The sequence below is a fragment of the Mobula hypostoma genome, chromosome 6 (assembly GCF_963921235.1).
Source record: "Mobula hypostoma chromosome 6, sMobHyp1.1, whole genome shotgun sequence".
In the NCBI taxonomy this organism is placed as follows: domain Eukaryota; kingdom Metazoa; phylum Chordata; class Chondrichthyes; order Myliobatiformes; family Myliobatidae; genus Mobula; species Mobula hypostoma.
In genome coordinates, this window is record NC_086102.1 from 46,951,843 (window position 1) to 46,970,035 (window position 18,193).

The following is an 18,193-nucleotide window of genomic DNA, read 5'->3' on the forward strand; positions in this document are numbered from 1 at the left end:
TGACGGGAGGATGGAGTGAAAGCAGATGTGCGTGAAATGGGAGAGATGCGTTTGAGAGCAGAATTGATGGTGGAGGAAGGGAAGCCCCTTTCTTTAAAAAAGGACATCTCCCTCATCCTGGAATGAAAAGCCTCATCCTGAGAGCAGATGCGGCGGAGACGGAGGAATTGCGAGAAGGGGATGGCATTTTTGCAAGAGACAGGGTGAGAAGAGGAATAGTCCAGATAGCTGTGAGAGTCAGTAGGCTTATAGTAGACATCAGTAGATAAGGTTGGAGGAATTTCCAGCATCTGCAGAATTCCTCGCATTTGCAGATCTAACAGCAGTGTTTTTGCAAATGGAGGAAGGAATAAAGTATTTGTACTAACATAAAATAAAATGCAAGCAGCTTAAAATCTAAAACTAATGAATTGAATTGACTTTATTACTTACATATACATGTGTAAAAATCTTTACATTATGTCTCTGTTTAAATGTGCAATTTATAGTAATTTATAATAAATATGTCTTATAGGGTAGTCAATATAACATAGAAACACAGTTGTTTCAGCATGAATTAAGCAGCCTGATGGCCTAGTGGAAGCTGTCCCGGAGCCTGCTGGTCCTGGCTTTTTTGCTGCGGTATTATTTCCCGGATGGTAGCAGCTGGAACAGTTTGTGGTTGGGGTGACTCGGGTCTCCAATGATCCTTCGGGCCCTTTTTACACACCTATCTTTGTAAATGTCCTGAATCATGAGAAGTTCACAAGTACAGATGCGCTGGGCTGTCCACACCACTCTCTGCAGAGTCCTGCAGTTCAGGGAAGTACAGTTCCCACACCAGGCAGTGATGCAGCCAGTCAGGATGCTCTCAATTGCGCCCCTTAGAAAGTTTTTAGGATTTGGGGGCCCATATACCTCACCTCTGTCTAAGCTCACATTAAATGTTACCCACTGACCGTATATCTCAATATCATCCCAATTTCCCCTTCTCTACTTTGAGCAGTCAGGAGACAGGGATTTCCAGATTAAGTGGTTTGAACACATCTTCGAACCTTTTTCTCTCTCTAACAATCATCTTCCATATCAGAATACATGTCTATTTCAAGAGCATTGTGCACATTTTTATTTTATCCCCACAAAACCTTTAACCCCACCCACTCAAATTGGTTAAAAACTCAGCTGTAATTTGTACTTTTTACTCAGTTGATAATTGCACTACTTTTAAATTTTGCATTAAGTACATATTCAGGATTAGATGAAGCTTCAAGAACCATTGCTTTCCCAAAGTGAAGTAAATCCACATTTGACTTACGATAAACAAACACATAAATGCACAATTTTTGATTAAACTAGTTTTAATATTTGCAACGCAAATATCATAAACATGTTAAAGTGCATTTCTATCAAAAAGTAGAAACAGAATTTAAATAGCTTCCAATTGAATTCATGATAGTACAATCACATGGAATGGAAGGATGAAGTCTATTAATGCAATTACAATGTTCAGTAATACACTTTATTCAAAAATATACTAGGCATGCGTGTAATAAAAATCAAGTTGAATTTAACTGACAAAAGCAAACCACTTTCAAAATAAATATACAGCAAAACAATTAATAAAATTACATAGAAGTTAGTTAATAAATGTAATAAAGATCCTTCCCTGCACCTCATTTATAATATCTACAGTTCTAATATATTTTTTCCAGTTTATTGTGAATTGAATAACCTGCTCCAACCCTATTTTATTTAAATCTCTTGGCCTCTACATCCATGCACATACCTCAGTGCCCTTCTATTGAATGCATGTTCTTGTAACTTATTTTTACTCATACAAAACTGAATTTTAATCAAAATTTAAGAAAAGGAAAGTGTAGAATTTCACAAATCCTTGCAATTTCCTTCAAGGACAAACAATGGCTTTGATTATAAAACAATTCTGGGAATCTACTGCCCAAAGTATTCTCATTATTGCAAAAGTTTGTAGTTTTAACAATACCTTCCTCTCTACAATTTAATACATTTGTGTTATTGCCTGAATTTTGATAAGAAACTTTATTTCCACTTTATTTTCAAGTTTTTCTCTCACAAGTACACACTAATCATTCAACATTAATATTGTTTGATGAAAGAAAATATTCAAGTTTGAAACACTGTCTACACTTCGTATTACATCAGCCCAATACTTAAATCAAAAGCTCACAATGAATGCTGTTTATCGATATTTGAAGCTACCGCCGTGAATTTCTTAATGAACCAATTATTTTGTTCACTAGTTCTCACCTAAGTATTGTGCAGACCTCTAATACCTCAATATGGTGCAATTAAAATGTAAATCAGACATTTGTCCAAAACCAGTTAGATTTAACATGAGAACTTAAAATAATCTTCCTGACCACGTGAGAAACATTTAAATATAATATTCAATACTGATCAAGAGATCTATTACCTCATTAACTTTGACAAACATAGTAGAGGCTCAACTAAACAGCAATGTTTACCATTACAATAAATATATTAGTTAACTTTTTTTAGAATCCAGTATTATCCTTCCATTACTTGGAAATACATGAATGCTGTTAAGAAATGTTAGACATCAACAATTATGTGGAGAGCAGCCATTAGTATAAATGAGAACCAGTTTTCAAAAATAAACTATTCAAATTTAACTTACAAGCAATAATCAAATAGACACCAGTTTATTTGATCACCGCTTACCAATTTATAACAGGTGAGCACTTAAGAAACTGACATGACAATTTTTTCTATTGACACTTGTACATAGGTACTTTATTGTATATAACAACCATTCATACTTTTAGGACACTGAAACCAGCTATGAGGTGGGACTTTCTCGTTTTGCACTAGTATAATTTGTATAGGGCAAAACAATAGATGAGCGTACCTGTCAACTGGGCCACATTGAAACTCCCAGGATGAAATCAGGGATCAAGTGAGCATCTTATCACTTAAAGCACAGTTAAATACATATTTCTGCCACTAACACAGTGTTATGGTACACTTATTCTGTCAATCAATAGTTGGAGTGTTTTTGTATCCAAGGAGACACCCCTCTATACTTAGGTAAAAGAGGTATATTTTGATTGTTTGAGGTGTTATGTTCAGAACCCTTTGGATCATCCACAAAATGCTTGAATATTCAAAAGGTATCCATTGAGGTGTGCTCATTGTAAATACGTAACTCTACAAAGTTACTTGTATACATCCAAATTGTTGAAGTAAACCATATAACTGTAACTACAGAAATCGTATTTAATCAACTTTTGTTATTTTTGTGCTTAAAAGAAGTACCAGATCTTGGTATACCTTTTAGAGATATTCTCGTTAAATTCTTCAGGGGAAATCCTTCCCGAGTATCTCCTTGACATGCTGAATAAAAGATGTTTTACATCTACAGTCTCTGTGTGGTCCATTCAGTCACCAAAATGAGATTAATTTTATTAAGAAAAAAAAACGAGGGAAAGAGTTTCTTTAGATTACAGCTATCAGATTTCCAACATTTACCCAAATTACAATAAATTTGCCTTAAATACCTTAAAGTGGGAAAAACCAGAAAGCTTGACAGGAATAAGACCAAGCAAAATTTAAAACTGAACTGGATGGAGATATTAGAGTAGATGATCAAAGTTCATAGAGGTTTGTCTTGGAGGAGGAAAGGTGTAGAGAACCAAAGCAGTTTAGAAAGATAAAGGCTTTGGGAGGTAAAAGCCCAGGCACCAGTGGTGGACAATTGAATCTGAGGATGGAGACACCTAGGTGGTCCGAGTACTTTAAGGCAGTAGATTACATATTTAGGAGGGGAGGCAAAGGAGAAAACTGAAAAGGATATGAATTCTAAATCGTTACCAGACTGAGATTCAATAAAGAAAGGTGTGAAAACATGGGAGCAGGACTCTTTTGCCTGACTTTTCTTTATGACCTCAAGTGTAAGGAAATAAAACAAAAGAGACCACTAAAAGCAATGGCTTGAGGTTTGATGAGAGTTTCAACAGCATGAATTGAAACAAGGGCAAAAAGGTGGTTTACATTATGATGTATATCTGAGATCAAAGTTCAAATACAACCCTGAATCAAACCCAAGGTCTTGTTCCATTTAAGGGGGCTGTTGGAAAAAGGAACAGAGCCATGTATCCAGGGAATTGTGTTTGTTTTTTTTGGGGGGGGGGGGAAGAGAGGGGCTGAGATCAAAGACAATGAATTGGACTTTTCCAATCTTTATTAGGAGAAAGTTTTCACTCATCTTGTACATACTATTTATCACAAATTACTATAAATTGCACATTGCATATTTAGACAGAGACGTAACGTAAAGATTTTTACTTTCATGTATATGAAGGATGTAAGTAATAAAGTGAATTCAATTCACTATGCCAGGCCAGAAATTTGATAGAGGCCTCCACTAAGTCAAAAGGTGGGTTGGGGGGAGCTGTTGAGGCATTATCAGCGGCACAGGGAACAGGAATCACTTTCAGATGATGTTGTTGAGCGCAACGTGTAACATGAGGAATAGGAGCATTTCTCTGTACCCCCAAAATGGCAAAAAAAACATCACAGGTATGCGATGAGAAATCATTGGAAATTTTTAATCTATGGCCAGATGATTATTGAAAAAGATGGTCAGCTGTAAAGGTTGCAGGTGGGTCAAGAATTCATACAGCTTGTTCGGGGAAAGACGGGCATGGACTTTGGAGGTTTCAACGCATTCCAAGAATTTAAAGATAGCTGGAGATATGATGATCAGCAAGGGCAGAGAGGTTAGATGCTGTGCTTTGAGTATGAAATGTGATAGCAGGTTTGGAGTGGGTTGGAGAAATGGAAATGGAAAGAAGTCAACATGATCAGCCTACATTGAAAGATGGGTTGGTGTCAGGAGGAATTGAAGCGAGATATGTTCTTCGATCATATCAAGTTGAACAAGGTTCGAACATATATAACTGGAGAGGTTTCAAAATTAATAGAGGGCTTGGAGTATCTGAGCAACGTTAACAGGTGATTACATAACATCATGCAGATTTTAAGCATGTATTAGAAGAGGGTGTCGATCCATAAACCTGGATTTTGCAGAAAATCTGCCCCTTTCAAAATCCTGTCCTTTGGCATAAACAAAGTGCAGGATTTTGGTGAAGTTGCAATGAAGAAACGACTGTAGCTTCAAGTAAATTTTTGATTAGTGACACTGTGCAGAAGTGAAGAAATGATCTAATCAGTGCTATACCACTAATCATTTAAAATAGTGAAATTTGTAATGAGGATGGCTAAAGATAACATCACGTGTCATTTCTGCTTACAAGTCAGCCTAGGCGACACTTCCCCGCAGTCCGAGCAATCAGAGGTGTTTTCAACTGCTTGCAAACCTTCTCCTTGTTTCTTTATAACGCTGTATGCACCAAAGATCAGAAAGAGTATTGCAATCGCTGCAAAGTAAATGGTGTACGCTAGAAACTAGAAAGAAAACACATAATTTTAATAAACAACTTATTTAGTCAGTAGAAAACAAATTTCAGTTAAAGAAAATACACATAGTATCCTTTATCAATCAGTAGCCACAATTCTACCATTCTATGCATTAGTGTATATCAACATCTGTAGGGGTTATTTTACAGAGCATGGAAGTATTTAACTAGTAATGCCTCACATTTATTTTTAAATATGTTTTCAAGTTCAAGTTCATTTAATTATCATTCGACCATACACAAATACCCATGAATACAGCCAAACGAAACAGTGTTCCTCCAGGGCCAAGGTACAAAACACAGTACCAAGAGTCATACACAGCACAAGGCACACATAGCACATATAAAATAGCAGTAAACATACAGTCACACAAAAATAATATATACAGCCCAAGTCCCTGAGTGACATGTCCTTTAAATTGATGGCCTGTGGGTGTTATCGGCAAGAGCTCGCAGCAGTCCGCTGATGAACGTATGCACGCGTGCAATCCACTGGGCGAACACTGGAGGGCAATATTGACAGGAGGGGCTAGAACTGATGCTGCACTATACAGTTTTGTCACACTAATAGAAACATCGCACCCTTCACTGACACTCTAAAACACTTGAACCATGATCTAGCTGTTACTGACTTGAAGAAGAAAGACAGGGTTTCCCTGGTTTTTCCTACCAAGTGGAACACAAGAGATGTTTCAGCAATAGAGACAGAATACTGGCAGCTTCAAATCAATCACAGAGGAAAATAACACAAGTAGAATAACGAATCAGGTTTAATATCACTGGCATACATTGTGAAATTTGTTTTTCGGCAGCAGTACATTGCAATTTATAATAAAAAACTATAAATTACATCAGGGTGCAGTGCTAATTTTTTTGGTGCCGGAGCTGAACCAGGATGAAAGAAATATATGAATTCCAGAGCTCCACAGAAATATATTGATAGTTAAGACATTGACAAGATTATAGCCTATCACTACATTTCTGTGTATAACTGGTACAATAAAACATATAATACTTAATTTAATAATATGACAAAGTATTGCACGGTTGCACTAATTATCATAAAATATAATTATCAAGAAAAGGTCGTAATTATGTATTTTACCAATTTAAAAGTAATTACCTGTTTACTAAAGGCCACCAATGAGAAGTTTCACAATAATTTCCACAAAGGGTCGGCGTAATATGTGTTCGGGGGTCTAAAGCTACTCTTGTCCTGGTGTCATCTGCTGATCTGTGGTACTGCAGCCATGATGTGACATACGGCTCAGGATTCCACTGAACTAGAGGAGGTCCGTGTAGTTTAACAAACATAAGTGCTGATACATGATTCATGAGAATTCTTGAGTATGTTGTTGTTATTATCAAGTTCATGTGACTGAATCCTCTCTCACACTCAGCAGTACTAATAACTTGTGAACAGCTCAGTAATGGGTGTAAATCTTGGGGGATGTGGCATCCACGATCCTCCACATAATCTCTGAAGGCATTTATTACGGAGGAAGAAGAAAGCTTAAAGCTCTTACAAAGATGATATTGCAGCTTCTCCATAATTGGTGGTATTTCAGCAGGCCTGTTATCTTTATCAAGGACACACATTTCCAGGATGATTACTTTGAATATTTCATCAAAATCAGGCCGAAGATAAGTGAGCAGTGAATTTTTCTTTCAATATTTTCAACTGTTAACCGTAGGTTTCAATGTTCATTCCTTAATACAGCTCCTACCTGGAATCGAATGGTACCCATTGGAAAGAGCGGAAAAATGCTTACACTTGTGTACAGTAGTCCCTCGTTATCCGGGGGGCGGGGATTGGTTCCAGGACCCCCTGTAGATACCAAAATCTGCGGATGCTCAAGTCCCTTATATAAAATGGCGTAGTATTTGCATACACCCTACGCACGTCCTCCCATATACTTTAAATCATCCCTATAATACCTTATAATACTTAATGCAATGTAAATGCTATGTAAATAGTTGTTATACTGTATTGTTTAGGGAATAATGACAGGAGTTTCTTGAGCTCTTCTGGGAACGCTGATGCTGCCTCGGCATCAGCCGATACCAATTCTCCCGTGATCTTTAAGTTCTTGAGACTGTAGCGCTTTACATAGCTAGCCAGCCATCCCTTACTAGCCTTAAACTACTTCCTCTCGCTCTCCTCAACCCCTTCACAGTAGTGGTCATAGAGGCTAAGTGCTTTTTCACGCATAATTCTGCCATCAACAGGGATCTGCTTCTGTGACATGTCCTCTAGCCACACACTTAATGCTTTCTCAGTCTTTGCAAGCACTTCATCACGAACCACAGACACCATTTTTGCTGTTGTACGGGTAGCACTAACACTTCCACGAATTTCAGCTTCTTTCTGCCTTATTGTGCAAATGCTCGATTTGTTCTTACTGACCTTATGCCACTTTTCAAAAGATCTAAGAATTTTATTTTCTCAGTGAAAAAGGCTCAAACAACGAGTGCTGGAGAGAGACTGAGGATCTGTGAAATGGTGGGAGGCTACAGCAGGGTATGCTGGGACAACGGGTCAAGAGAGGAGGGATTTCACAAATACCTAAATAAAAAAGTCACAGCTCCAGGATTTCACCAAAAACTATCAAATATCCTAATGTTATTAGTGGTATTTTCCCCACCAGCCACCACCCCCTCTCTCCGACCCCCAATTCCGTAAAATCCCCTCTATTTAATATGTGGCTGCTGTTAAAGTCCCTGCTTGTTTAGTTTGACTTTTTTTTTCACAGAGGTGCCGGAGCGTTGCTGCGGTGAACTCCAGCAGGACTGCACCCCTGAATTATGTGTATATGTGTGTTTGTGTGTGTGTGTGTGTGTGTGTGTGTGTGTGTGTGTGTGTGTGTGTGTATACACATATACATAGATACATATATATATGTATACACACACACACATACACACACACCCACCCACCTCCTGTACCAACCTGTACCACCACCTTGATGGTAGCAATGAGAAGAGGGTATGTCCTGGGTGATAAGGGTCCTTAATGATGGATGTTGTCTTTTTGAGGCATTGCGTTTTGAAGATGTCCTTGATGCTGGGGAGGCTAGTGCCCATAATGTTGCTGGCCGAGGTTGCAACTTTCTGCAGCTCTTTCCAATCCTGTGCAGTGGTCCCTCCATACTGGACAGTCATGCAACCAATTAGAAAGCTTTCCACAGAACATCTGTAGAAATTTGTATTTGTCTTTGGTGACATATCAAGAAACCTTCAACTCCTAATGAAATGTAGCCACTGTCATGCCTCCTTTGTAACTGCATCAATATGTCAAGCCAGGAAAGAACTTCAGAGATGTTGCCATCCAGGAACTTGAAACTGTTCACCCTTTCCTCTGCTGATCCCTCAATGAGGATTGGTGTGTGTTCAGTCAACTTCCACTTCCCAAAGTCCACAACCAATTCCTTGGTCTCACTGACATTGAGTGCAAGGTTGTTGCTGTGACAACACTCAGCTTGCTGATCTGTCTTGCTCTTGAATGCCTCCTTGTCATCATCTGATATTCTGCCAACAGTTGTGTAGTTGGCAAATTTATAGATGGTGTTTGAGCTGTGCCCAGCCACACAACTGTGAGCGTAGAGAGAGTAGAGCAGTGAGCTAAGTACGCATACTTGAGGTACACCTGTGTTGGTTGTCAGAGAGATGTTATTTCTGATCCACACTGACTGTGATCTCCTAGTGAAAAAGACAAGGATCCAGTTGAGGTACAGAGACCCAGATTTTGGAGCTTGAGCTATAATCAATAAACAACAGCTTGACATTGGTATTAGTATTGTACAGGTGATCCAAGGCAGAGTAGAAAGCCAGTGGAATTGCCTCCGCTATAGATCTATTGTGGCAATAAGCAAATTCCAGTGGGTCCAGCTCCTTGCTGAGGCAGGAGTTAATTTTGGCCATGACCAACCTCTCAAAGTTGTTCATCACAGTAGCTGTGAGTACCACTGAACAATAGTTGTTGAGCCAGCTTACCCTGCTCTTCATGGGCACTTTTGAATTAGATTGTCGCCCTTTTGAAGTAGATGGAACGTCCGACAGCAGCAATCAGATCAAACATGTCCTTAAACACAGTTGGTTGGCACAGGCTTTCAGATCCTTAGCAGGCACACCATCAGGGGCTGACGCCTTGCCAATGTTCACCCCCATAAAAGATGTTCTGATGTCAGCCTCCAAGACAGGGATCACAGAGTCACCAGACCCTGCAGGAATCCGCACCGGTGTAGCTTTAATCTCCCTTTCAAGATATGCATAAAAGGTGTTGAGCTCATCTGGGAGTGAAGCATCACAGCCATTCATGATGTTAGGTTTTGCTTTGTAGGAAATAATGGTTTGGAAACCCTCCCAGAGCTGACATGCACCCAATTTCACCTCTGACCTCAATCAAAAGAGTTTCTTTCACTCTTAAAATAGCCTTCTGTAGGTCATACATGTACTTCTTGTACAGTTCTGAATCACCAGTCTTGAATGCCATAGATCTAGCCCTCAGTAGACTACAAATCTTCTGGTTCATGCACTACTTTTGGTTTAGGTATGTTGGGTATCTTCTTGAAGGCACACACTCATCCACACAGATCTTGATGAAACCAGCGACAACTGCGGCATATTCAGACTGGATGATGAATCCCTGAAAATTGTCCAGCTCACTAACTCAAAGCAGTCCTGTAGGCGCTCCTCCGCCTCCCTTGACCATACCTTCTTGGTCCTCACCATTGATGCTGCAGTCTTTAGTCTCTGCTTATATCAACTGGCGGGAATTGAAGTACAGCCAAGTGATTGGACTTTCCAAAGCATCGGTGTGGGATGGCACAGTAAGCGTTTTTGATGGTGGTATAACAGTGATCGACTATGTTGGCTCCTCTGGTTCTACAGGAGATATGTTGCAGGTAGTTGCTCAGAGACTTCAAGTTGGCCTGGTTGAATTCCCCCACAATGATAGGGGAAATCAGATCAAGGTGTGCTGTTTCATGCTTTCTGATTACAATGCTCAGCTACTCTAGTGCTTGCCTGACATTGGTCTGAGGTGAAATGTACACCTTTATTAGGATAATTGCAGAAAACTCCCTCAGCACATAAAAATGAATGACACTTGACTGCTAGATGTTCCAGGTCGAGTGAGCAGGACTGTGACAAAACTGCTATTTCTGTGCACCATGAGGAATTAACCATAAAGCAATACTCCACCTCCTCTGAGGCTCTGCGGAGAATGGTGAAGCCATTAGGCAGTAACGCTGCATTTGAAATGACAGGTGATAGCCATTTTTCTGTAAAACAAAGTACACAACAGTCCCTGAATTCCCCCTAGTACAGCAATCTTGCTCTGAGAGCTCCATTTTATTTTCCAGAGACTGTATATTCATCAGCCAGATAGTCAGGAGTGGGGTGGGGGGGGGGGGGCGGTCTAAGGCCTCTGCATTTCAATCGTACCTGTAGACTGCAGCGCCATCCCATTTTATGTGTTCTTCAAGGGAACTGCCCTCGTTGATTTTGAGTATTGATAAGATTTTTTAAAACATCTTAAAACAGCGCTGCTTACTGAAGTACCCATGGCTGTGACTGGCAATTTCAGCTGTGTAGCCCTAAATGGAAGTACATGATGATTCCCATCAGAACTGCACTCAAAGAGTCACCACCTATTGCTGCCATCTTACCAGAAGATGAGGAATAAAGATATCAGCATTTTCTTGGCTGCCAAATCTGAAAGCAATTCTTCAGCTCCTAGAAATAATTATGGAGGTACCTCAAAATGTAGCCTCATCTTAAAAGAAAGCACAGAAGATTTTGTATTCTCCAATCAAAAATAATTGTACTTGCTTTAAAGAACCTCCAATCAATACATTCAATTTAAAATGGCCAAGATTAGCTTCTTGAGTACTGCCTGCCAAGTTGAATCATAAAACCCATGAGATTAAAAAGGGAAATGTTAATATTATTAGGAAATCAGTTGAGAAACTTCTGCTTTATGGTGAGACTGGAGGAACCAGAGCAGTGAAGGTTTATCAGTGGTTTGACGAAAATGTCTAAAGTCGTGAAGGATATAGATAGAGTAAGTAGGAATAAAGGGAAATTGTTTCCAATAACAACGGGGTCAGCAACTGGACATCATGTTTACATGTAATTAGCAAAAATATCAGAGGCAAAATGAGGAAAAGCAAATTACACAATTACAATGGCCGAGAACATACAAATTGGTGACGGAGTTAGATTCAACAGTCACCTTTGAAAGTGGACTGCACCACTAATTAAGGAGTCTCTGTGGGAAAAATCAAAAATGTGAAACTATAACCAAGTTCTCTGTTATAACAGGCACAGGCATTTAGAACAAAATCACATCATTCGATGTGGTCACTGCTTATTGAAGGAGTTCCATCTTCTTAATGCTTCAGGTCAAAATACCTTTGGATGCTCCAGTAGTAAATCTCAATGACAATTATAAAAACTATTTCCATTGTTATTAAAAGAACAAACCAAATGACTGCTTTTGGCACATTAATGTTTTCTCAATGAATATTGAACTTCAGCTGTTCTCTCCCTCTCTCCAGTTAAAGTACAATGATAATACTTACCTGTCCAAATATGTTTAAGTTCAGTAGGTTGGCTTCAACTACAATCAGAGTTAAAACAGTCTGAAGGACTAAGGCAACGAAAGTGTTTACACCAAACACCAATGCATATAGTTCCATACTTAGATTTGCAGCAATTTTGTACCTTTAAAAGGAAAGAGAGGCAATTACTTTTGAATGTTTACCTCACCCCCAAAATAGTACAACATTAAAGTTAGATTCAATTACACTTTTGAAGAAAAAGTTCCACTCACGTTGCAATGGTGATTAGCATCATGTAGATAATTCTGAAAACCACGTAACAGCTGTAGCACACCCAAATATTTTGGACAGTGTCCATCACATACAGCACGATGACAATAACAAAGGAAAAGATGAGAAGTGCAACTTCACTCCACATGGCCCATGATATTTTTATATAACCCACAATAAATGCTGCCACTGCACCTACACATTGACCAAAACAGAGAGAAAGTACAGATACAGAATTAGATACTTCACATTGTCAGTTAGTAAAAAAATGTATTGGAACTAAAATTGTATTAAATTCATGGCATGTGGGGGTTGGGATGGTAAATGAGAAATACATGTACATTTGCCAGAATTCTTAAAATAAATAAAACAGACAGTTTAATAATAAGATATCTTAATTAGCATTGTATTATTCAGAAGGGCAAGATTTGAGATTATGAAGTCAGTATTTTACTCATATTAAAAAATTAGACAAAACTGATCAATTTCCAAAAGACCCTATACACATAATTAAAATAATAGCACTGTTTAATTATGTTTCCCTCAGCAACCAAATCCATTACACTGTGTTCAGATAAAATGGCCTCAAATAGAGTATTGTGGAGGGCACTTAGAAGAAAGAAAATAAATAAATTCAATACAGGAATTCTGTGTAAGGTACCTTGAAACAGCCAATAACTGTATTTATGATCAAAGAAAGAAAATCAATAATTGTTTGAATTCCTCCAATCAGGTTTTTGGTTTTTTGTTGTACCAAAATGGCTCTTAAAGTCACTAATTACATCTGACATGATAATAATCTCTTCCTAATCCCTCTCAACTAATGATGCAGCTTCCCACTGCTATGACCGCCCCCCCACCCAACCCATTACCAGCAGCCGAATCTATCTTCCTCCAATGTCTCTACATCATTGCCCATGTGATTAGGGCCATGTTTGTCAGAATCTATTCCATGTGACCAATAAATTGTCTCCAGAGGCTTCTCTTCCCATTTTTACACTGTTCTTAGGGACAAACAGAACTACTTTTTAACCTCAACTGTGCATCTGTACAACTTTTATCCCTAAGCTTTTATTGAAAAAATGCAGTTGTTTCACATTATCATGTCTATATTGACATTAAATAATCAGTTAATATTATTTAATATGGATCCTAGATGAACAATAATTCCCACAGACTAAATGTTGAAAGATTAGATGTAGTTTTCTTGTTCATTCATTTCACATTCCATTCCTCATACTGATTCATTCTTCTTCCCGCTTTCTGACTGAAATTCACGTATACTTCTTTTGATTTTTCACCTCATGGCCAGTGTAAAGTCACAAATCCATATTATCATTAACAATACGTGATCACATTCTGCTTCAGTCCATCTACAGCTGAAAACCTAGTCATGCTGTTGTTATTTCTAGATTTGACATTCTCAATGCAATCCTGGCAGATCCCACCATCAGCTCCTGGGCCCTCAGAGGCTCCATCTTCCTCTCACCCCAACCCTCCCCTTTCCACTGACACCACAAGACTCCCTCCCCTCGCCCCTCTGATCCAAGCTCTCTACCATCCCCTCTGCACTTCAACTCTCTGAGGCAGAGCGCTCTGTCCTCAGTACGGGCCTCACGTTTGTCCCCCTTTGCTCACACCTCAGCAAGTTCCGCGGTTCGCAATGACGCGGAACTCTTCTTCCGCTGGCTCCGTTTTCGAGCCTACTTCTTTGGCAGGGACTCTTCCACCCCCACCGATGACCCCTCTCCCATCTTCAACCCTCCTCCTCTTCATGGACATCCCGCTCCGGCCACTCCCTCCGCATTAATCCTAACCTTACTATAAAACCCACCGATAAGGGGGGCGCTGTTGTAGTCTGACGCACCGACCTCTACCTTGCCGAGGCACAGCGACAACTCGCGGATACCTATTTACCCCTCGATTGTGACCCCACTAAGGAGGACCAGGCCATTGTCTCCCACACCATCACCCACTTTATCCGCTCAGGGGATCTCCCATCCACTCCTACCAACCTTATAGTTCCCACACCCCACACTTCCCGTTTCTACCTCCTACCCAAGATCCACAAACCTGCCTGTCCTGGCAGACCTATTGTCTCAGCTTGCTCCTGCCCCACCGAACTCATTTCTGCATACCTCGACACTGTTTTATCCCCCTTTGTTCAATCCCTTCCTACCTATGTTCGTGACACTTCTCACGCTCTGAAACTTTTCGATGATTTTAAGTTCCCTGACCCCCACCGCTTTATTTTCACCATGGATGTCCAGTTCCTATATACTTCCATCCCCCATCAGGAAGGTCTCAAAGCTCTCCGCTTCTTTTTGGATTCCAGACCTAACCAGTTCCCCTCTACCACCACTCTGCTCCGTCCAGCGGAATTAGTCCTTACTCTTAATAATTTCTCCTTTGGCTCCTCCCCACTTCCTCCAAACTAAAGGTGTAGCTATGGGCACCTGTATGGGTCCTAGCTATGCCTGCCTTTTTGTTGGCTTTGTGGAACAATCTATGTTCCAAACCTGTTCTGGTATCTGTCCCCCACTTTTCCTTCGCTACATCGACGACTGCATTGGCGCTGCTTCCTGCACGCATGCTGAGCTTGTTGACTTCATTAACTTTGCCTCCAACTTTCACCCTGCCCTCAAGTTTACCTGGTCCATTTCTGACACCTCCCTCCCCTTTCTAGATCTTTATGTCTCTATCTCTGGAGATAGCTTTTCTACTGATGTCTACTATAAGCCTACTAACTCTCACAGCTACCTGGACGATTCCTCTTCTCACCGTCTCTTGCAAAAATGCCATCCCCTTCTCACAATTCCTCCGTCTCTGCCGCATCTGCTCTCAGGATGAGGCTTTTTATTCCAGGACGAAGGAGATGTCCTCCTTTTTTAAAGAAAGGGCTTCCCTTCCTCCACCATCAACTCTGCTCTCAAACGCATCTCCCCCATTTCACACACATCTGCTCTCACTCCATCCTCCTGCCACCCCACTAGGAAGAGGCTTCCCCATGTCCTCACCTACCACCCACCATCCTCCAGGTCCAACATATAATTCTCCGTAACTTCCTCCACCACTAAGCACATCCTTCCCTCCCCCCACTGCTTTCCGCAGGGATCGCTCCCTATGCAACTCCCTTGCCCATTTGTTCCCCCCATCCCTCCCCACCGATCTCCCTCCTGGCACTCATCCTTGTAAGCGGAACAAGTGCTACACATGCCCTTACACTTCCTCCCTCACTACCATTCAGGGCCCCAGACAGTCCTTCCAGGTGAGGCGACACTTCACCTGTGAGTCGGCTGGGGTGATATACTGTGTCCGGTGCTCCCGATGTGGCCTTCTATATATTGGCAAGACCCGACGCAGACTGGGAGATCATTTCGCTGAAAACCTACGCTCTGTCCGCCAGAGAAAGCAGGATCTCCCAGTGGCCACATATTTTAATTCTACGTCCCATTCCCATTCTGATTTGTCTATCCATGGCCTCCTCTACTGTAAAGGTGAAGCCACACTCAGGTTGGAGGAACAACACCTTATATTCCATCTGGGTAGCCTTCAACCTGATGGCATGAACATTGACATCTCTAACTTCCACTAATGCCCCACCTCCCCCTTGTACCCCATCCGTTATTTATCTATATACACACATTCTTTCTCTCACTCTCCTTTTTCTCCCTCTGTCCCCCTCACTATACCCCTTGCCCATCCTCTGGATTCCCCCCCCCCTTTTCTTTCTCCCTAGGCCTCCCGTCCCATGATCCTCTCATATCCCTTTTGCCAATCACCTGTCCAGCTCTTGGTTCCATCCTTCCCCCTCCTGTCTTCTCCTATCATTTCGGATCTCCCCCTCCCACTTGCAAATCTCTTATTAACTCTTCTTTCAGTTAGTCCTGACGAAGGGTCTCGGCCCGAAACGTTGACTGTACTTCTTCCTAGAGATGCTGCCTGGCCTGCTGCGTTCACCAGCAACTTTGATGTGTGTTGCTGGCAGGATTGTCTTTGTCACAAAGGGTAGAGTGAGGCATGCACTAGTTACATTCTGATTTGTATTACGTCTTCAACCATCACCACCATGGCCGCTGAGCTGCCCTATTCAGCAATACTGTAATTGTAAAATTTGCACCTATATTTTCAAGTCACTCAGTGAATCTTTGGAGATATCGTTGTTCCTCTAATTTTAATATAGGTCACCTAATTCTTCAATGTTAGTGGTCAGGTTTTGCTGCCAAGTCCATGTCCCTTTCAAAACCGCTAAACATTTTTCAATACTCCTTCCTCTCTAGATTGCACAATTTAAAACTTCCTCTGACAACCCTTTGCTGCTCTGAAATCTATGTGGCTCTGTGCCACTTTTGATAATATTGTTTGAAGTGCCTAAGGTTTTTGCTACACATACAGACTGTTCTTCCTATCCATTGTTTTAAAAAAGTTAAATAAACAATATTTCTGCCCACCCCAGCAAACACATTTCATGTCTTTCTTCTTCTGAATATGCATCCAGTTGCTTTTCTGCAAATTAAATTTCACTTGACTTCTAAGCTCTAAAATACCATTGAGTCTAATTCCACTCCATGAACAAAAGCACCAACATTTAACCATAACAAATATTAGGCAGACTGGTCCCCAGTTGTCGGTACAACCAGTTTATCTGTTTGAATATGGGTGATTATTATTATTAGCTCATTGAGCAATTTGCTGGCTTCCTCTATGAGTAATCCTGTTAGTTCCATTTTCTGACTTTCTTCATAATCTACAATTTTGTTTTTTTTTAAATTCTCCCTCATCTATTTCTAGTTCACTTCTGAAAGTGGCAGTCAAATCTCCCTCCATTGATCTTTCAAACAGCGCATCATAGAACATGATGGAAGATGAGCTTCAATTTCTGCCTCACATGAACAAATTTTCATTCTACCAATCTTTTAAAGTCTATCATTACTCTGCTCACTGTCACTTTACACTTGGAAGCTTATGACATTTACGCATGCTAGAAATGATACTCAGTACATCAAAGTCCAAGGAAAATAGCATGAAATATAGGGAACTCCAATGCATACCTCTTTCAGCCTAAAAGTTTACTGTTGCTATTATTCTGTTTCACACCCATACAATAATTTTGTATCCATTCCATTCCTGCCCCTTTAGCTCCATGGGTTGTTTTGCTGATAAGCTTACAACATGGCACATATCGAAATGTTTTGGAAGTTCACATACTGCATATAACGGCTTTACCTTCACTAATCCTATGTCAGTTTATGGACCCTCAGCCATTCTAGCACCTCTGCAAAATCTCTCAGCATTTACAGCATATGCTCTTTTGCACAAAATTTTTTGTTAGCCACAACGTTTTTCATTAGTTCGTCAGGTCACTACATCCACTAAAGTGACGTACAGTCAGCCCTCCTTATCCGCGTAGGATTGGTTCCGGGACCCCCCATGGATACCAAAAAAACGCAGATGCTCAAGTCCCATCCAGCAGACCTCCGGACCTTATTTAACCTGCCTCAGTGCGGTGGACTTTAGGACCCAGCAGAGCTCTGAATCCGAAGTGTTTCTGTTCATGAAAATAATCACAATCATGATTGAAAATAAAGTGGAAATAATAAAGCGATCGGAAAGAGGTGAAACACCATCGGTCATTGGAAAAGCGTTCGGCTACAGTCGGTCAACGATGGGAACAATTTTAAAGGATAAAGTGAGAAAGGCCCAGCCCCGATGAAAGCTACAATTATTACTAAGCAACGCAGTTTAATTATTGAAATACATACGTTTCTTAAGTGTTTTATATGCACAGAAAGGTAAAATGTATACTATATACTAAGACAAACGTTTGACTGACGCTAAATAATACTTGGATGTACCCGTTCCGACTTACTTAGTAAGAGAACTTCCAGTTTTTTTTTTACCCCG

General features: G+C 40.4%; 2 protein-coding genes across 3 annotated transcripts in view; both read right to left on the minus strand.

The window, feature by feature from the left end:
- The window catches only part of gpr161a (G protein-coupled receptor 161a), a 37,727-nt gene extending 32,317 nt beyond the window's left edge, over nucleotides 1-5,410 (minus strand). Inside the window, exon 1 of the mRNA XM_063050763.1 lies at nucleotides 5,292-5,410. The gene's annotated coding sequence lies outside the window, so the exon portion shown is untranslated. The remainder of the gene's footprint in view (nucleotides 1-5,291) is intronic.
- The window catches only part of LOC134348017 (thiamine transporter 1-like), a 34,520-nt gene that overhangs the window by 6,958 nt on the left and 9,369 nt on the right, over nucleotides 1-18,193 (minus strand). The window contains exons 4-6 of one of the 2 annotated variants that reach the window (XM_063050761.1): nucleotides 12,292-12,484; nucleotides 12,041-12,182; nucleotides 5,292-5,445 (exon numbers count right to left, since the gene is read on the minus strand). In XM_063050761.1, the coding sequence (XP_062906831.1) occupies nucleotides 5,292-5,445; nucleotides 12,041-12,182; nucleotides 12,292-12,484 (489 nt within the window). Of the gene's footprint in view, nucleotides 1-514; nucleotides 5,446-12,040; nucleotides 12,183-12,291; nucleotides 12,485-18,193 lie in introns of those variants that run through there. The other variant, XM_063050760.1, reaches the window with a different exon arrangement.